The sequence below is a fragment of the Schistocerca piceifrons genome, chromosome X (genome assembly GCF_021461385.2).
Source record: "Schistocerca piceifrons isolate TAMUIC-IGC-003096 chromosome X, iqSchPice1.1, whole genome shotgun sequence".
NCBI classification, from domain to species: domain Eukaryota; kingdom Metazoa; phylum Arthropoda; class Insecta; order Orthoptera; family Acrididae; genus Schistocerca; species Schistocerca piceifrons.
The window spans coordinates 377,369,283-377,391,134 of record NC_060149.1 but is presented as its reverse complement, the minus strand read 5'-3'; the positions used below and the strand labels follow the sequence as shown (position 1 = coordinate 377,391,134).

The 21,852-nt window shown below is 40.2% G+C and overlaps 1 protein-coding gene across 6 annotated transcripts in view; it reads right to left on the bottom strand.

The window, feature by feature from the left end:
- LOC124721307 (protein ST7 homolog) overlaps nucleotides 1-21,852 on the bottom strand; it is a 178,259-nt gene that overhangs the window by 127,113 nt on the left and 29,294 nt on the right. For all 6 annotated transcript variants that reach the window (XR_007006316.1, XR_007006315.1, XM_047246215.1 and 3 more), the window contains one exon: nucleotides 21,659-21,742. Coding sequence is in view for 4 of the 6 variants with exons in the window: in XM_047246215.1 (XP_047102171.1) it covers nucleotides 21,659-21,742 (84 nt within the window). In the remaining 2 variants the exon portion in view is untranslated. The remainder of the gene's footprint in view (nucleotides 1-21,658; nucleotides 21,743-21,852) is intronic.

Genomic DNA, 21,852 nt, shown 5'->3' with positions numbered 1-21,852 from the left:
GGAGATCGTGGTGAAAAATAATTCCCTGGACCAAATTTAAGCTTTTATGTGGGGTGATAGTAACAGAAACATCCCCCAGCTTCGTACAAGCGAGCAAGGCTCGTGACTGGGCAGAGGATGCTGTTTTTATTAAGATTGACCCTGACCGCATCTTGGACAAGCCCTCCATCTCCCCGAACTTGTCCTCTAAATGTTCGACAAAGAACTGAGGCTTCACAGACACAAACGATTCCCCGTCAGCTCTGGTACAGACGAGATACCGGGGCGAATACCTGTCGCTCTCGTTCATAGCCTTTCATTCCTCCCATGGTGTGGCGAGGGAGGGGAACGATTTGAGGTCATAAACGTTACCTTTAAAATGGGCCCTCGAACGCTTAGAGACGGCTGGTGGCTGGCCACCAGCAAGAGAAGATGTGCCACGCTTCATTGCGTGTCATCCACCCTGATGCCACCTACTCCGACCAAGGGCCCTCCCCACGGGCGCCACCCAGCCACAGCAAAGGCCACCTGGCAGGATGGCCATTGCCGGGAGTCCCGATGCCCCAGGGAGATGGGCATCTACTCCTTGGCATACGTGGGGAGTTAACGGCGCAGGCATCAGTAGAGCAATCCCTGTTGTAGGGAAGCAGCCTACTCACGCTGTAGTAAATTCACATCAGTTTCCATTATGTGCCAGCCAGTCTGCTGTAACTAGCTCTGACGTCATAAATGTTGCGCAATACCTTAAAAATCAAGCAAATGAACTAAAACTTTTCTAGCATGTTAGAAATAATACTAAATTAATGTGTGTTAAATATCAGTTCGATAACTTCAGCCATTTCCGAAATTTGGACGTTTTTCTGGAAAAATCATTGGCGCAACAGAAAAGAGCTAGAGACTTCAAAATTTATATTTAGATTCATCTTTCATAATGATTTAATAAAAACAGTACTTTGGACTTCACAAATTAAGACTTTAGTGGAAATTCATGATTTTTCTGGTTTTCGTCTCAAAACTGAAGGAAGCAAGATAGATTAAGTAGGCTAGTAAATAAGGCTAGGATGTTTAGATTTAAATAGGTTGGAGGTCCGCTATGATTATGAAGATATGTAAAGTTTCTTTTTAATACCTATAAAATTATAGCAATAGCGGATCTCAAAAGGGACAGTTCAGAGCTCATCTGCTGCGTGCTGTGTAATTAGATTAATTCTCTCGCCCGAAATATTTAACTTAGCCACGTCAAAATTTTATTATCAATACTTACCTGCGTGCTGAATGCACGTTTAAATTAAGAGATTCTTCGGCCATCAGCCAAAGAAGCTATAAATTATTATGTAACTTGAAGTGGTGCGTTACTAGCCCAGCGGCTAGTCGGGAGAGCGGATTTAATCAGGCGTTCCCCCAGCCGTCCGCACCGCGGCTTTATATATAAGAACACTGCGCGAGGAAGCAAGGCCCCAGTTCTCTCCAGACACTGAATGACACGCCATCTGTGTCGGTAGTCGCGTCGCATCAGTGTATCTGCTACAAACAGCCTCGGGTGCCGTATTAAGTTACTAGAGATATGCGGAACCATGAAAACATTTCATGTGAAGTGTTAATTCTGGAATGATTTTCATTATCTAGCTTCAGTTTGCTTATTGTCGTAATTTTTCACGTGCCGTCGCGGGACAGACATTCTACCAAATATTTAGCGTGGCGTTTGATGAAATATTTTCATCAAATTATGGCGAGCATTCTTTTTTTTTTTAACATTTAATTCGGACATTTATAGTTGCATCCGCGCATTAGACTCTGAACTGCTCTGTTAATTAGGTTGTAGGGATACTTGTTGTTTATCAGTGAATTTCAGAATATACAACTATTTTGGAAAACCGTTTTTGATTAGAAATCCCGGACAATCTCCTAATTCCTCAGAGCTATAAGCTGCAGCTATAATAACATTCTCAGGTAAAGTGGGCACTAGGATATCTATTTACTGGCTCCAAGTTTTATTAAATCACTTTCTGGGGGCCACGAAGTAAATAGAGAGCCAGTGTTGAGAACGGCAAAAGACAGCATTAACAACATTCTAAAAGCTAGAAACTGATTCAACACGCAAGCATATATCCAGCAATCAGATTTTAGTTTACTTCTTACAAACACATCCGCCGCCCCACACTGTGTTGTCAGGGGGCTAAAACCAACAGGGTACATGGCGGCCCCACCACAACGGACTGGCTACCGTGCTGGATGTAAGGTGACATGTGGTCCATGGTCGCCATCGGTGCAGAAAGTGGCCCTGCACATTGCTTGGCAGAAAGTGCACGCAGGAGCGTATCCATGCCCAAGAGATGTAGAGCGGGCAGGACTGCAACGCAACGACGAATAAGCTGGCGAAAGTTCTCAACGCAAGATGGACACAATGCACCAAGTAAGGTGCCCTTCCCCAATCGGCTCGCTCTTCGGAAAAATTTTGAGATATGGAGGTCAAACCCGACAGGGGACCATCACATAAGGCCGAAACGTTTGAGACTCCTTTTAGTCGCCTCTTACGACAGGCAGGAATACCGCGGGCCTATTCTTACCCCCAAACCCGCAGGGGGAGGGCAATTTGTTGTTACGAAGCACTGCACAGTCTTCCTAAGGCCTTTGACACATTTTTCTGTTGGTAGACGCTTGTATGAGTACTGTGTTTTGTTGCTGTATATGGCGCATTTCCTTTGCAATTTAAGTTTTATTTCAGTTTTTTCACTCGTTCATGTTTTATTGCTGCCGTATTATCTGCAGTAGTGGGATACTGTAATATCCTTTGTTAGAGTATTGGTTTTTACCAGTCAAAATTGCAAAAATTTAACTGAAAACAAAAACAACGAAAAATTCCCGGAATTCTAAAAAATTCCCAGATTTTTCCCGTTTTTCTCCCAGATGAAAAAATTCCCGGGTTTTTCCCAGATCTCCCGGCTGTCCCAGGTCGTATACACCCTGGTATTCTTCTGCATGTTCATTGCTAATACATTAAGGAGCAACAAAAAGCAGCCCCATATATCAACCCAGAGTCTCATTTCACTATCGTCACCATATCTACCTTATAATGAATCATCCTCCTCCAACATTACCTTTTTCTTATAGAGATAACTGATAACATGTATACTATAGATTCTTGCATAGGTTAAAAAATGTATCAAACAATGGAAAATCCAAGATGGAATGTAACAATACAAGAGAAGGAAAGTTGCCACTCATCATATGGTGGAGATGCTAAGTCGCGATAGGCACAATAAAATTCACATTCCTCCACAACCTCAACAACTTCTACCCCATTTGCTTCACCTGGTCCTACTCAACCCAACAAGCCACCTTCCTAGATGCTGATCTCCACCTCAGAGATGGCTACATTAGTACCTCCGTCCATATCAAACCTACTAACCACCAGCAATACCTCCACTTCGACAGCTGCCACCCATTCCATACCAAGAAGTCCCCTCAGTACAGTCTAGCCACTCATGGTCGTCACATCTGCAGTGATCAGCAGTTCTCCTCTAAATATACCGAGGGTCTCACTGAAGCCTTCACTGACCGTAATTATCCTCCCATCCTTGTACAAAAACACTGCCTTATCTTTCCAGTCTCCCACCACCTCCCAAAGTCCCACAGTCCGGCCACAGAGGATCATTCCCCTCATAACTCAGTACCATCCTGGACTGGAGCAACTGAATTACTCTCCGTCAGGGTTATGATTACCTCTCATCGTGCCTTGAAATGAGAAATGTCCTACCCACTATCCCTCCCACCCCTGCTACCATGGTATTCCGCCGTCCACCGAACCTACACAATATACCCGTCCATCCTTACACAACCCCTGCTCCCAATCCCTTACCACATGGTTCATATCCCTGTAATAGACCTAGATGCAAGACCTGTCCCATACATCCTCCTAACACCACCTACTCCCATCCGGTCACTAACATCACCTATCCCATCAGAGGCAGGGCTACCTGTCAAACTAGTCATGTGATTTACAAGCTAAGCTGCAACCACTGTGCTGCATTCTATGTAGGCATGACAACCAACAAGCTGTGTCCAAAAAACAAGTGGACCACCCTGTTGCTGAACATACTGCCAAACATGACACCCCATAACTTAGCGACTGCTTCACAGCCTGTGCCATATGGATCCTTCCCACCAACACCAGCTATTCTGAATTGTGCAGGTGGGAACTTTCCCTGCAATACATCCTACATTCCCGTAACCGTCCTGGCCTCAACCTTCATTAGTCACTGTCCTCACCCATCCAGCACCCTCCCTGTTCCCATTCCAGCACTACACAGCTGTCATTTCACCGCCACACCCAGTCTTTTACTTTATTTTTTATTTCTCTCCTTTCCGCTATTTACCCCATCCCCCCTCCACATCTTCTCTCCTGCCCTCCGTCTAAACAGCAACACTTCACCGTCCGCCATTCCCACCATACACCCCTCCCCCTCCCTGCTCCAGTCTCCTCCTTACCCCCACCCAGTCGCCACTCCCATCATGCATTGGTGCTGCTGCTCGCAGTGTAGTTTCAGCTCTCTGAGACTGCAGGCGTGTGTGCAAGTTGCATTTGTGTGACTGTGTATGTGTGTCTACTGTTGACCAAGGCTTAATGGCCAAAAGCTATGAGTGTGTGAATCTTTTTATTTTGCCTATTGCGACTCAGCATCTCCGCTATATGGTGAGTAGCAACTTTCCTTCTCTTGTATTGTATACAATGTATTATTTTTCAGGTTAAAATGTATAAAAAAGAAATTAATGTGTTACAATCAGTGTCAGGGTGTATACGTGGACAAGGAAAAAAAATTCCCGGATTTCCCAGTTAAAAATACACTTTCTCCCGGGTGACAGTATTTTTTTCCCTTATCAATTCTTTGAATGGTTATGGTTTTATACGCGGACGTACAATTTCCTGGCACTTTAGAAAATGAAACTCAGGGAAAAAGACACGTTTTGGAAACATCTGTGATGTGCAGCAACATGTACGCTGGGTATTTTCGTATTACGAAAGTATACACTGGAATTCCACCAAACACTGCACGTTACTTTCCGAATCATTGAAATCGAGATTTTGATGTGCTTTTGTAGGCCATTCGTAGCTCATGTCACGTGATCTCGCCAGCCGATGACAGCGGATATTCAGAGCATAGGACACATGATGTAGTCAGCCAACAGCAACATCACTGTCAAGTAGCATGAACACACAAACAGGGAAAGTTAATAGTTTAAGTTAATATACATAGTGTTGCTACAAGAAAAGCAAAGTTTTCACATAAAATATTGTTCTCAACCTGCAAGAGAAGCTAAGCTTTCGCATATACTGTTGATCTTTTTTGCGCGTGTTACACTTTAAGATATATCCCACAAATGCGGCAGTAAAATTTTTAATAATGACATAAATGTCTGATCTTCAGGGTTCGAAATTCTTCTACATGGCGCGTCATCAAAGAGTTGATTTTTGAATGAGAGTCAAAGGCTCTGTGATTTAATAAATTCATGGTACATTCTTGCACATAGTTCAACTTACGTAAAAGGATATTTACTTTGAAAGTAACGCTTTTCAAATCACTATTCCCAATATTTTCCCGCAACCTGTTAGAAATAGGTTCATTTCAACAGTTGCCAGAAAGCGCAGATAACAGGCGACATCGCACTTGAGTAGCTATCATGACGTAGGAAGCCCATATGTACGTATGTTTAAAACATTGGAAGATCACACATTATGTCATAAAAGAAACAAGACATCAGAGGATACGGCAAGAGCATCGGAATTTTGTGAACAATATTAAAATGTGCACACTTAAAGTGCATACTTAAAGTGCACATTCGTATGTCCGGATTCCCAATTAAGTGGACCTCGAACTGATATTAAGCTTTTCAGTGTGGTTTTCGGGATGTAAATTTTCTTGGAGCACCAGTACTGTATTATATCATGTTTAGTTCTTTATTATGACATAATGCCATACGTGCTAGAAAATGTAAACGTGCACTTGAAATGCAGCGAACAGTTGAAACTAGCCAGTACTGTGGAATTAAACATTTCATTTCAAATACATTGACTGCCTCTGCGGAAAAGGTTGACAGAAGTTAAATTTCTTTAGCTAACACACAAAAATAACTTCATTGTTTCACAAGACGATTAATGCTTGACTGTCAGAAAGGTGGAAATAAAATAAAATCTGAAACTAATGACATATTTTAGCCTTCCTTTAATTATGTAAATGTGTTTTAATTCACTTGATAGCTTCCGGCCACAGAAATCCGTTTTGTTTTCATTTGACGTGAGAGTAAACGAAGGGGAAACAGCAAAATCACTAAATGTAAACAAGGGTCACGTGTAGACTACCCACTATAACTCAGACTGCTCTGCGCATCAGCCCCGGATCTACGACATTTGTGAGCCGAGTCAATACTAAAAAAAATCGAATTTTTAAAATATGTTAATCTTGTAGCGCACATCTTTCTGAAAAGTCTGAAACATAAAACATATGGCCGGCCGGAGCGGCCGAGTGGTTCTAGGTGCTACAGTCTGGAGCCATGCGACCGCTACGGACGCAGGTTCGAATCCTGCCTCGGGCATGGATATGTGTGATGTCCTTAGGTTAGTTAGGTTTAAGTAGTTCTAAGTTCTAGGGGACTGATGACCTCAGAAGATAAGTCCCATAGTGCTCAGAGCCATTTTTTCAAAATTTCATTTTCTTGGATACACCGAGAAGATAATACATAATCTTTCTCACCTGTTATTCCTGTTAGTCATTTATTTCCATTCTGGTAGTCTGAATCTATGGAATTCTCTAGTAATTATAACAGTGCTGATCATTCACAAAGGTAATCAACCACATAATCAGACAGCGATTGGCATTCATTCATTCGGCTTTACTCCCTCAGCTCGTACTGCCCCGCCCCCTTTTGTCTGCGGAAAGTTTATTTCTAGATGCGACGAGGATTCTCCTGACAGAGACATCACGTACACTATATATGCATTCAAAAGTCAACTTATGATTCATTCAGAAATCAACTTAAAATGTGTTCAAAAACCAGCAGGGAAGCATTTCAAAATAATATGAATAATCGATAGACAAACGTGCACTGGATGCTAGGCGCTTTGTTAAACAAGTTTTTTTTCCTCAAGAATACGAATTTGGCGCCCTCTTTTCCCAATAGCATCTAGCTGCTTGCACAGCCAACAGCAACATTCCTGTAGCCAGAAGCCGGAAAATCTACTACTCAAACGTGAGCATGAGCCCGCGCGTAACTGCTAAAACAAATCGAATATAAACAGTTGCGACTTCACGCTCATTGGAGGCAATTTCCACTGCACTGCACTGCACTGCATAGTCTTCCTAAAGCCTTTGACACATTCTCAATTGGCAGACGCTTGCATGAGCACTGTGTGTCGTTGTTGTATATGGCGCATTTCCTTTACAATTTAAGTTATTTTCGTTTTTTCTCTCGTTTATGTTTTATTGTTGAAGTATTATTTCGCAGTAGCGGGATACAGTAATATCCTTTGTTAGAGTATCGGTTCTTACCAGTCAAAATTACAAAAATTTAACTGAAAACTCGAACAATGAAAAATTCCCGGAATTCTAAAAATATCCCAGGTTTTTCCCGGTTTTCTCCCGGATGAAAAAATTCCCGGGTTTTTCCCCGATCTCCCGGTTGTCCCGGGTAGTGTACACCCTGAGCAGGCGCGGCTCGTGGTTTCTATACTGGGGAAGGCTGCGGCATTTATCAATCGGAGCCAATATAGACCTCTGGTTACGTTACAGATTAGTCTGACATAAACAACTAAGAATTCAGGGGGAGGGGGGTGGGCAGATCACTCTCTACCCATAATTTTACGTACTATGTCTTCTATAATCAGGTATTTATTAAATATCATTAGAGGCTAACTTCGAGTTAAAATCTTTGGTTAGTGTTTTTATACGTCGTCATTACATTTTCTGACACTTTGCAGCAAATCATATGAAAAGACGCGTTTCGGAGAGATCTTTAATGCGATGAATGTTAACTTTGCGGCTGCTTAATATTTTTGGTGTTTTCAGTTCTAAATTTAAGGCGTTTATTGTAGTTTACCTCCAAAGCTCGAAGTTAAATGTTTTTCGCTGGAATTATGTTTTTTCACCTTTGCGTGAAAATTCTTTAAGTCAGTGATACCAGTTTCAGTCCAGGCACTGTCAGTACTATTTGTACGAAGACAGGTGAAACAGAAAAATGCATTTTTCACTTCACAACCACACAACCACTCGGCTGCATCGTACATTGCTCTATTAAAACTGCGGTTGTATCCTTGCCTAGATTTGCACTGTTTCTGTTCTTGATTGATCGTTAGATCGGGTCTGGGTGCACAAAGTTCTTTCACTTGTATCCTATGGCCGTGTTCCAAGTTTTTACCTATTGAATTGCACACTGAATTCATATTGCGCTGGTTTCACAAGCAAGTAAAACTCACTAAAATCTTGCAAAATACACTCTGAAAAAGAAACTTGCTAATATCACACGATATCAACAAAAGCAGTCAGCATCAGCAAGCAAGGAAAGTAAAGTCACGGGACAAATTTCGCGCGCTTTGTCCTCTTATCACTTATGAAACTCTCGCTAGATGGCAGTACTGTTGTTACGGTTAGAGAGCCTGTAGTTACGGTAGTCTAGTGCACTCTGGCGGGATATTTGCAAACTTATTCTAAATGTGGATAAAATAGCCAATGGTAGAAACAAAACAACAATGTAAAACATTATCAAAATAATAATACTAAACGTCGATTAATGACGCATCGAAGCGTAGTAGAGATGTGCAGAGACAGAGATTGGATAGCGAAGTTTCGGCCACTCTGCATTCCTTTATTACATAGATAGTGGAACGTGAAAAACGTGTGGTGGTTGGTATGACACCCTTAGGCTGTAAGCTCTGAGCCTTCGGGTTGCCCATAAAGAGCGGTACTATGTAGAAGCCACGCCCCCAAACCGCTACTACATGCAGCTTACGGACGTTCCAAGGCGCAGCCTAAACACTACTAACCGTTCCGAAAACATCTATCGATATAAACAGTTCCAAAAACGTTGACCGTCGTTATTTTAATCGGAATGGGAAATGTGCGAAATTCTTCCTGATAATTTAAATTTTGTAATATGTTCTTGCGAAATTTACTTTAACATATATTTTGGGGCGGCTCCGCCTCAGAGCCTTTAATTAGGAGCCGCGCCTGACCCTGAGTGTGTACTAACAGTTACAATAACTCCTCTCTTAGAAATATTTGGAATCACAAAATTTTTGGTATGCTTAAAATTAATATTATTAATTACAGAATCTAACGTGAATTATTAAATTTATTTCTGGATCGGTTTATAAAATGATGCCATGTCTTGGTGATGGCACAGTCTAACATAACAGTCACGACACTTCGCCTCGATTTTGTTGCCTACAGTGCCAGCAGCGCCCCAAGCGGCTGGTAGGTTGAACTGTGAGTTCGGCGCGATCGTGAAAGCGAATAGTGATTGATTATTTTGATTTATACAATGGTTTATACCATCGGGAGCGTTTGTAGCGCAATAAATTGGAGCAACAACAGGAAGAAGACACCACAGCTGTCTCTTTTTAGGTTTCCTAAGGATCCTGAGACGTATATACCATCATGTTACTAAACTGTATCGTCAGGATTCACTTGCAAACTATATGTGTATAAATGATGAATGTATCGTTTTAGGAGCAGAAAATGGCTTGTTAATAGCAGAAGAGAAGACCTTATGAAGAAAGACCCATTTCGAAGAAAACCAGTTCATGAACGCAGACAATAACAAACTCGTGTGAAATGCGGTACCCACACTGTTTGACATCCTAAATAAGGCACCTCAACTGACGATGAAGAGGAAACTGCCACAAAGATTCGACAGTCCATCTAAAGCTGTAAAACAGTCGTATGACACAAAAGCAGCCAGTTCAGCTCTCAAAGGATCAGTGCCAGATTCGTGCGAATCGTCACCACAGACGTGCTTTGACGATAAAGTGGTTAGATTAAGTGCAGCTGTTCATGTCTTAAAAAAGCGTGTGAAGTGTCAGAATGTGCAGATCGAGCGAAACTATTACAGGGCAAGGAAAGTGCCAACAGACAGATTGTTTGAAAATTATTCAAATATTTGGTTTTTCGTGAAATGTAATGTAATCAGCTCATTATAATGTTTTCAGCATATTTCTGCCACTATTTGGCAGTTGCTTTACCCACTTTGAATAATATAAAGATTAAGGTCGTACTTGTGGCAACAGGCAACAGTGACACACACAGTAGGCCTACAGAACGATAAACGAGCTGTCGATCGCTTTTGCATGTAGAGGTACATGTCTGTGCTTCTTACATGTGAATCTGTGTGTTTATATTCTTTTGATATCAACGTGGTAAGCTGCAATTCTGTCCAATGTCACAAGTGTTTCTTCACGAATGTGTTGGTGGTGGTGGTGGTGGTTAGTGTTTAACGTCCCGTCGACAACGAGGTCATTAGAAACGGAGCGCAAGCTCGGGTTAGGGAAGGATTGGGAAGGAAGTCGGCCGTGCCCTTTCAAAGGAACCATCCCGGCATTTGCCTGAAACGATTTAGGGAAATCACGGAAAACCTAAATCAGGATGGCCGGAGACGGGATTGAACCGTCGTCCTCCCGAACGCGAGTCCAGTGTGCTAACCACTGCGCCACCTCGCTCGGTGAATGTGTTGTAGCTTGCCACTCTATTCATGGTTTTTGTCCATACTTGCGCTTATTTTAGAATCATTAATAGAAACATATATGCCTTCCGATACTAAACAAACTCTTGGAGGCAAGAAAATAACTCGAATAATTTGGAAATTACGTAGGAAATGGATGTAAACAAACATTATGCTTACAACGTGTCTGACGTTCACCTTACCTGCCGCTTGGAGCGCTAGTGTCGCTCCATCTGTCAAACGGCAACAACTTTTACAGCAGTGAGTGTCGCGACTGTTATGTTAGACTGTGGTGATGGTTCTTCTTTTATCATGAAAGTTTGGAAACTCTTTTGCTTTGTAAACTCTTTGGAATAACATGAGTACTGCAGAATGTAAGTAGTAGTGGGCACGCCTCTGATGGAAAAACACTTAACTTGCCAACAACAATGTAATTTTTGGTGTGAGAAAAATGGAGATTCTGAAGTCAGTGTGGTATAGAAAAACTGGATAAAATAAAAAGATATTCACAGCAACAGGCAAATCTTCATCAGTTATTTCTTCTTCTGTGTAGTCAGTGTGGTATAGAAAAATTGGATAAAATATAAAAATATTCACAGTAACAGGCAAATCTTCATCAGTTATTTTATCTTCAGAAATCCTCAATGTTAAATCAAAATTTCAAGCGCAAGAATGTACCCCTAGTCTTGGACCCTAAAACAACGAGATAATCAAGATAAGTAAAAAGTTCTTCTTTTGTACATCTTAACGCCTCTTGAAGTTTTCTACACTTTTTGCAGAGACATAGAACTGTAATGGTGATTAGTATAACATCTGAGTCATTCTGTACTGTCTACAACCACAGAGAACTAAAACACAGCTTGACGCCATCACAGTTTCACTCCTGTATGCAGCCATACGTGTACCAACAATCAGATGACCAAAACTCTCCCGCCACCTCTGATCTGAGAGTGAGCTGCTACAGTATATCGCGACCCACTTTGGGTTACAATATATAAAACTGTGTCAGGTTCGGGGGTCCAGACTTTGATTCCCGGCTGAGTAGCTTTATTAAGAACTAAGGTGCCATAGAGTACGGAAGATACGATTTCCTCTTCAGAGAACTAGCAAGCCTTATCTCAGGACGAACAAGCTTGAGCTTTTAAGGTAGCTCAAGTACAGTGCCCAGGCAAAACATTCCTTTGTAGTGCACAGCAGTGGCAAGGTAAGAAGAAGAAGAAGAAAAAGAAGAAGAAGAAGAAGAAGAAGAAGATGATGATGATGATGATGAAAAGAAGTCACCATCCTGTGACGAAGAATTACAAGATTGCTGCAAGCAGCCTGCATCAGTAAACTAATCAGGATACCTTTACAGCAGTTATGACAACCGAGGTCGGGACCACCGACACTCGAATCAGCGGCACTTGTGCGCTGACCGCACCAGATTCAAACCTCACACCTGCACGAGATGTCAACACAGCACTACCACCTGATCGAGAAACATTGAGTGAATCACAAACAGTGTGGAAACACAGTCTACAGCTGGGAGAAAGATTGAAAAACATCTAATATGAATGTGGAAGGTAGTGAGGCCTTGCTCGGGACGTAGTCTTGTCTGACACATTTAAGTTAATTCTGAAGGCTTTTAATGAAAATAAAGGTGAACTTAGAGAATTCATACACAACTGTCACCTATCATTCAAACTAACACCGCAGCTTAGTCACAGTGTGCTATTAAAATTTGTTACAACTAGGATTGTGGTGCAGCTACTACTTGCATGCGGTTTGACATCAACTTGGGCATATGTGAAAGGGATTTTATTGTAGAACTATGAGTCAAAACAAACTTTGGATTACCACGATTGTTTACTATTCTCTAGTAGACAGAGAAGGGTTGAAAGTGTGGCTGAAACATAGCAACACCAATTTTGAGAAGCCATATAGGGAGTGATGAGGGGGTCATACCTTCCAGATAGCCATATTCTAATTGGGAAGCTGGCGCAAACAGTGTTCATACAGGGAATCAAGGATGAGAGGAGTAAATAGAGTCATGATAGCACAAGGAGAAGATTTAACATTAGCACAAGCAATGGATCTAGCATCAGCAGAAGTAGTGCCCATCACCTCTTGTAAAGAAAAGTTTGGTGAATCCAGTATCATGAGAGATTTCTGTTTTATGTGTAAGAGAGGCGGCCACCATGTGAGGAACTGCACTATGGAAAAACTTGTCATGAAATTAGATGCCACGCACCTGAGTTGCGGTGGAGCAGAAAAATGGGCACACCATCCTCCATCACTGCCAAGAAAGATAGAGGAAATACTATGTAGAGGTCATCGCAGGAAAATGGGAAACAAGCAAGCAACAGTATACCATCGATGCTATCTTCAAGGCATACAGGACCACGTGATCAGGTGAGACCAAAAACCGGGAAAGAAAAGAATGGCATAAATAGGCAGTTGAACAGTGCTGCAAAATTGTACTCAGTAGACAGCAAGGGCAGGAATGATTTTATAAATATAAGATGCACACAGGGAAACCTGGGAACAACAAGTTTCATTGTAGATAGTGCCACTCAGGTGAGCATAACAAAAGAACCAGCATTGAAGAGTATGGTGGGCAGTAGCATAGATGAAAGAATAAAACTTGAAGGGATCACTAAAGAAGTAACAGAACCAAGATGTTAACACTGATAGTTGACAATGTGTGTGGAACACAAGTTTCAGATGTTCCACATGAAGGAATTTTAGGCATAGACATCTGCAAGTGTTTAAGAGAAATAAATCTTGAGTACTGGGAGAGAACCACATTGAGAGAAATGAGTTGTGAGGGCAAATGCAAAGCCACAGGTGTCAGTAGGAACACAGGTAGGATTGGACTCAGAGCTGAGAGAGAAGAGAGACCTTCAAAGTGAGGAACCAGAAGAGATAAAAAGTGATACAATGGCACATCTACGGGAAACAAGGGACAAAGGTGAGCAACAGGTGGAAAGGAAAGTGTCTCTGTGTGAAGTTATACAAATAGGCCCACAACAAGAAAAGATTTTAAGAATTAAAGTGCAGAACACAGATCTGACCAAAGAAATAGTAGAGAAGCAGCAGTTGCAAATGGGAATGTATTTTCCTGCAGCCTTGGTGATCGAGCAGAGAGGCACGTGTGTCACAAGTATTTTGACTACCACAGAAGAAGAAGAAGTTATATTAAAATGTCCCAAATTGACAACAGAAGCCTTGCTTGGCATGGGAGAAGATGAGGAATGCCGCATACATAGTATACATTCAGTGGACCGAGAGACAAGGTCACGAATTAGCAGGTTAATGGATATGGCTTGAGTGGATCACTTAAACAAAGAAGAAAGGACTTCAGTTATTGAATCGTATATTGCATAGCATGAAGTATTTCATCTGCCTGCAGACAGATTAACGTACACAGAGATGGTGAAGCATAAAATTAAGTTGAAACTAGAAGCGCAAAAAAAAGTAATAAATATCCGATCATATCAACTACCAGAGGCAAAAAAGGAAGGTCTCCAGAATGAAATAAATGCAATGTTAAGGGAGGATATCATTATTCCAAGCACAGGTGGGTGTAATTTTCCATTATTGATGATTCCGAAACACGTGAATGCTTCAGGAAATCGAAACTGGAGAATAGTTGCAAACTATCGGAGATTAAATGACATTTGCATTAACACTGTATTTCTACTACCCAGTATTGATGAAATTTTACACTACTTAGGAAAAGCGGATGATAGGGAGAAAACAGCATTTTCTACTCCATAAGGACATTACAAATACAAATGATTACTGATGGGAATAATAGATAGTGGAGCTACTTTTCAGAGACTGATGAACACAGTATTAAATGGACTTCAGGGTCACGTGATGTTTGTATATTTAGATGATGTGGTCATATTCAGAGCTATGTTACAAGAGTATGGTGCCAGACTAAGGGAAGTATTCGAGAGGTTCCAATTTCACAATTTGAAATTGCAAGTTGACAAGTGTGAACTATTATGGAAACAAGTAACTCACCTACAGCATGTAATTATGACAGATGGATTAAAACCTAACATGATAAGACTGTATCCAAGACCCAGTACCACGAAGCAATTAAAGAGCTTTCTAGGGACCATATCATTTTATCAAAGACTTCAGACAGACAGTGAAACTGTTATACGAATTACTGTAGAAAGAAGCAACATATGAGTGGTTGACTCAGCTGGAAGCAGCTTTCCAAGCAATGAAAGCAAAAATAGTTCGCCCCTGATCTCACAGTATACTGATTTTATGAAGCAGTTCATAACTGCAACAGACACTAGCAAGCAGTTGATTGGTGCCTAACTGAGCCAAGGAGAATTAGGACAGGGCTTACCCATTGCCTTTGCATCCAGAACATTGAACCACACCAAGAGAGGACATAATATGATTGAGCAAGAGCTCTTAACCATAGTGTGGGGCAGTGAAGCATTACTGGCCTTATGTGTATGGAAGAAGACTCATTGTATGTACTGATCACAAACCTTTGAAATGGTTGGCGCATGTGAGTGATCCATCATTAAGATGAATGAAATCAGGATTAAATTGGCAGAATATGATTATGAGATAATATACAAAACAGGGATCGCAAAACGTAATAATAAATGGATTGTCATAGATACCAAAAGAGCCAACTGCAGTCATTAGGGATGTGGAAGAGATCAGCAAGAAAGAACAAGATGACCAGCAACCCGCAGTTAGTAAAGAGGAGAAGTGAACTATTCTGAAGAAATTTCATGATTTACTAGTAGTTGGACACCAAGATATCAGCCACATATATGACCATACTAAAAAGTATAGGCCATGGAAAGGTCTGAAGAAAGACATACAAGAGCTAATTGTGATATCAGCATGGTTGGACCACTTCAGATAACAGATAAAGGGAACAGATAAATCACAATGTACAGGATGCCCTCACAAAATTCACTACAGCAGAGCCTATAGTGCAACAGGATGCTGACACAACAGCGCAGATCTTGTTTCTCATTTACTGAGGGTCAAGAAGATTCAATCTTGTGCACACCTTCCCCAAATGAATAGAGCATTCAAAAGGATGAATTGAATGCTAACAGAGTATCTACTCCATTATGTGGAGATGACATAGGAAAACTGGGATGAATGGCTGCATTTTGCCACTTTTGTATACAGCAGCACACTGCATTCATCAACAGGGTTCACCTTATTTGAGTTATTTTTTTGGGAGAATATGCAACATAACCAGGATCCTACAGTGGGATCTGGCCAAAGTACAATACAACCATGATGATTAGGTAATGGAACTAAAGGAAGGGATGTGCCAAATGCATCAAGTGGCAAGAAGATTTAATAAGGAATGTAAAGAGAAGAATAAAGAGTATTATGATTGCACTCAAAACCCCAAGGAATTCAAGAAAGAAGACAAGCTATCATTACACAACAAAAGTGTGAGAAGAGAGCAGTCAAAGCAGTTAACAAGCCCACAGAGGGGATCTTTCCATACTGTAAGGACTCACAGAATAAATGTAGTATTCCAATGAACAAATAAGTAGTTCATAACACTACACACAAACAGATTAAGGCAGATAATGACTTTAGACATGTGAGGCTGTGATAAAGTTGAGTTTATACAAAGAGGGTCTTGCTTATATAAATTCTAAAGGCATAGCTGAGGGGGACAATGTCATCAGTCCAGGCTGACACCAGTCTCTTTGCCACTACAGCCTAGCCCTGGCTGCAGTAGCAAACAGGAAGAAAGGACAAAGATGGAATACATCAGTGAGAAGTGTAAAAGTTAGAAACTCAGACATCTCAGATGCATCATCCAGTGCACAAAGTGGAAAGAGGAGAAGTATTACGACCATGTGTATGTGGATTGTGATCTAACTCATGGGAAAATCTCACGAGATGTGCACCCCCCTAAGTGGAATTGTTCCTAATCCCAGCACTTCATCATCACCAGACGTACAAGATCACAGAGGAAGATGGGAGAAGACGTGATTACTTCTTGTATGTATTTATGGGTGTATTAGATGTATCAATGGAAAAATCTATGTATGTATATTTATACGTAAAAAGAAAAGAGAAACCCATGCCTTTATGTATGTATATGAATGCACCAATGTAAATTGTATAAGAAAAATTGTAAAATTAGTGTCTAATATTTGAGGGCGAATCTTCCCCCAGTAAAAGAGGTGTAATGACCAAATCATGGAACACTGCCAGAAAAAAAGAAAAATTATCCAAATATGAATATTAGCCATAAACCTTGTATTGTAGGTACAGGCACACAGCATAAGCCACTTTTGTCAATCCATTAAGAGAACATATGTATTAAGAAATCGCTGATTTCACACTCTCTGACTGCAAATTAGAGGTAAAAAGTGATGCGGTTACATATTGTCTATAAGCAAAGAGCCTAAAATGCTCTATACAGAGGTCCTCAAATGCCAAGCAAGACAGAATTTGGCAGAGTTTGAGAGTCCCAGTGAACAGAAGAGATCCAGCAACAGCTGCCTCATATGAACGAGCCTACAGCAGGTGCTATTTAAACGAGCAATCAGACTCAATTAACTTCGTGCACTAAGAAGGACTTGCAAAGCTTGCCTGTATGTACCTCTGGGCTAGGGTTATTGGTTTCCAACATACATATGCCTACATGTACCTATGTCTGTATGTCAATTACACTGTGACAAGTACTTGAGCATAAGTGTTCAATTATAACTGAAGTGATAGGTGGGATTGGCCAGTTTTTCTGGCAATTGATAGGAGAATCTAGCAAGCCTCATCTATGTTTTTGTAAGCCAGCATATGTGCTCTTCTGCATGTGCATTGCTAACATGTGAAGAAGCAATAAAAAGCAGACCAGTAAGCCAATGCAGAGACTCATTTCACTATCGCCACCATATCTCCTTCCTTAGTCTAAAACATCCAAGACATTCTATACTGTCTCCAACCAAAGACATCTGAAAAATTCCAGCTTCACCACACTGTTGTTTCACTCTTGAATGTAGCTGCTCATGTACCAACAAACAGATGACCAAAAATCCTGCGTCACTTCTGATCTGAGAGTGAGCTCATAAAATAAGTATGTTGTGACCCGCATAGGGGTTACAACATCCTGTATTTGTCCGGAACTCAAACTAACCTCCCACGAGGTCTTGACTCATTAAACTTAGGCTTCTGTAATACCCACACATTTCAGCACTTGCTTCCTTTAGAAATGCAACTATTTTCATTCCTCCTGAATTCTGAGGATATTTCACCTGTCTCATGTGTCTTGCATACAAGGTGGAATAGCTCTGTCATGTTATGATCTCTATAGGATCTCCATAACTCAGAGGGAATGTTGTCGACACCCGGTGCCTTGTTTTGACACAGGACTTCCAGTGCTCTGTCAAATTATTCTTACAGTATATCTCCAACACATCTTTACGTACTTCCTCTTCCTTTTCTATAATATTACCTTCATTTCCCTTCTTTTCTTACTACTGGTTTGCCATCTGAGCTACTGATATTAATATAGCTGCTCCTTTTTTCTCCAACGATTTCTTCAGTTTTCTATAGGCAGCATCTACTTTTCATATAGTCATGTGTGCTTCCACAGCTTGACATTTCTCTTCTAGCCATTCCTATTTTAGCAATTTTTACTTTCCATCAATTTTATTTTTTAGACACCTATATTTCCTTTTGTCTACTTCATTTGGCACATTTTTATATTTTCTCTCCTCATCAGTTAAGTTCAATATTTCATGTGTTACCAAAGGATTTCTATTGGACCTAGTATTTTTATCTTTTCAGTCTTCTTCTGCCTTCACTTTATAAACTGCAGACCTAGTAAGTGCATAAAAACTTGCACTACTGTGCTGGTTGTTGGCTTTGTGTCTGTATCGGCTATGATATTGTGTTCGCTGCATTGTCCATAAGAGCCGACCCACATCCTTCTTATTCAATTATCAGACCTACTAATGCATTAGCCCATATGACTGTTTTCATAATCTTGTACTCACAAGACTAGAAGTTATATCCTTCCCGCTGTCACACTTCACTAATTCCCATTATATCTAACTTCAACTAATACATTTTTCTTTTTAGGTTCCCCGGCCTATGTACACAATTAAGGGAGGTTATATTCCAATGGATATTGTACAAGCTTAACATGAAGACACTCTTCCATCCTGCATGTAAAATTAGGAACATCCAGAGCTCCATAAAAGATATCTTAGGACTAAGGACAAATGGCATGCACAGCATCATGTGTGTTTCTGCCAATACATCAGACACATCATCAGCCAGACACAACACTGCATATCACAGAGCTGCATGGGACAGGTGAGGAATGTCCTACTCAGGTACACAGAGAAGTCAGTGGTAGCAGAGCACAGCATCATTGAGGGATATATGTCAATTCTGAAGACACAAAGATGCCATGTCATAGAAATATGACAACAAGAAAATCAACATACACAATCTGTAATGTGTAAATAACAGTCCTACAAGATTCAGACATCTCATCTGAGGATAAGTAAGAAACTTGTCAACACATTACTCTGAAGTCACTTTATTACGTGGCTCATTTCCCAAGAAGAGCTTATCAGTGTAATTCACAAAGAAACCTTGCATTTGAATATATCACTGGTACTGTTTTGGAACTGTACCATAGGGATCTGTAAGCTCCTAAAGCCAGATGTATTTCTAGTGTATTTATAAGTAACTGGTGACTTTTAGTCAAATATTCAAGACAGTCCGTAGCCCTCAATAATAGCTGATGGATAAGCCTGGGAATATACTTATACAACTGCACCTTAGTAGCCTACAGAGAGCTATCATCATTGAGTTATAAGGTTAATGACTGAATAAATGAGAGAAAATAATTAAATACTTTTCATCACGAACATTCACTCACATTCTTTCCAAATTGCAAATTCTGACTGGTCTGTACACATTTTACATTTGTCATCAGATTAATGTACGGTACATAGTGAATAAAATATCCATCCCTCTCCCCTTTGTTCAAAAGCATGTGACTCCAGCTTTGACTTGACCAGTGATGCAAGTGACTAAAAATTTTCTAGGTGGCAGCACGGTCCATTCACCGTGACTAAGATATGAAAAGCAGAAATTTAAGTCCGCTCAAAGTAATGCCTTTTGATTCATATTATGTTTCAACAAGGTACTTCTTGTCTGTCTGGAGTGTCACGCACCTTACTAGCACTGACAGGACTGCTTACAAGAGTTGACATGTGTAAATGGAAGACTTTAATATAATCAAGCCTGATAATAAAAAAACTGGCCATGCTCTGCAATAGAAATTTTTGTAAGCATTAGCCTGGAATGATTACTGTAATAAGTTGAGAAAGTAAATGACAATGACAATACCACAGCTTTAATTACTGTCCTCATAACACATATCGTATAACAACACTATAGCACCACTGTTACACCTTCCCTTCATATAATGTGATCCAATAGTTCTTCAGATGTCACAAATTATTACAAACAAAATGAACAAAAGTTTTATTTAAATGGCAGTTTCTTACAACTGTCACCATAGTACAGTAACACAGTGATAATCCAGCAATCGATATGACAGACCCAATAGTGGTGGACACATCAAAAATTTATCCTATTTTTAGCTCAGCATGTTGGCTTTGGCTGTATTATTGGACGCCTCCAAGAAACATGGGAATTGACAATGACAAATTTAGCTACTGAAGAAGAGATGACTGGCGATGTGATATACGAAAGTGCTTTCAACCCACAAGACACACCAGAAACAAAGTGACAGGAAGGAAAGTCTAAAACTCTCTTATCTTGAGCTCAGGCTTCAACAGCCTTAAAAACTTCTGTGAAATTCACTGGAAGTAGCCAACAATACAATGTGTCTGAATTTATGATTTAACAGAGACTTACAGTATTTGACTTTTAATTCAATTTTGTTTTTACAAGAAAGTAATAATCCTACATACTTTTAATTTTTTACAGCCTAATCTCTCCTGATATGTTTAATGAATAACAGTTATTTGTTTTTATAACAACGAAGCAATCAATTTTTGACAATATAATGTAACTGCATAGATAAAAAATCTACTCACCAAGTGGTGGCATAACACACACATGTACTTAGATCTCCCTTCCCTTTCAACACTTCTGCCTGAAGAAGGAGCCACTGACTCCAAAAGCTTGCCTAATTGTCGTCTTCTATTACGTGCGTGTTCTGCCGCCACTTGGTGAGTACATTTTTACCTATCCAATTACATTACTGTTACTTGTTTTTGTATGATAACAACATTTTAAAAAAAAAAAAATGATCTTCAGAGTCCAGCATATTCATAATTCAGCACTGACAGTTTCCAGAGCATGTCGAATTATCTACTTGTACTGTATTTAAGGAACGACAAGATTTTCTACCTGGACTGTTACCTGATTTATTTACATCACAATCGAGATTTTGGCATGTGTGCCACTGGCAAGTGATAACTCAACATGAAGTATGTTAATACATATTCTTTACTGTTATAGACATCATTCTAATATAAATCATATATTCACATATTTAACTTTGTCTGTATAATTGCACGAACTGTCATACATTGTACCTGGTGCACGGACTGTGGTAAAAAGGGGAAGTTTCAACACTGAGTTTGATACAAATTATTATACAAACTGTTACGACCTCCATTTATACTGACTATGGGAAATCTGTTTGTTCTCACACAGGTGAAGTGGAATATGTGAACATGGTTGGACACAACAGCAATGTCCAATAAACATTAAACAATATGTATGGACAGTCTTCTTGTTGAGTGATCACTTGAAATTGGCAAACATGCCAAAATTTATATTGGAAGATTCAGTAACAGTAAAGGTGGAAAATCATGTTGTTTTTGAAATACTGTGGAACTGTGAGTGCAAGTAAACAGAAAATAATAGTAGCTATGTAAGAGTGACACAAAAATTTAAAACCTAAACATCAGCTCACCAAAATCAGTCCAGATATTAGTGATGATGTTCCAGTCAAGGCTACATAGAACTTTGGTGTCAAAGTACTCAGGAACATTGTCACCTGCGAACAGGACAGACAATACAATTATTCCAACAATAAAAAGTACATCTACATCAATATAGCCTATTTCAACCGTATTCCAGTTATTAGACAATTCATAAAAACTTCAT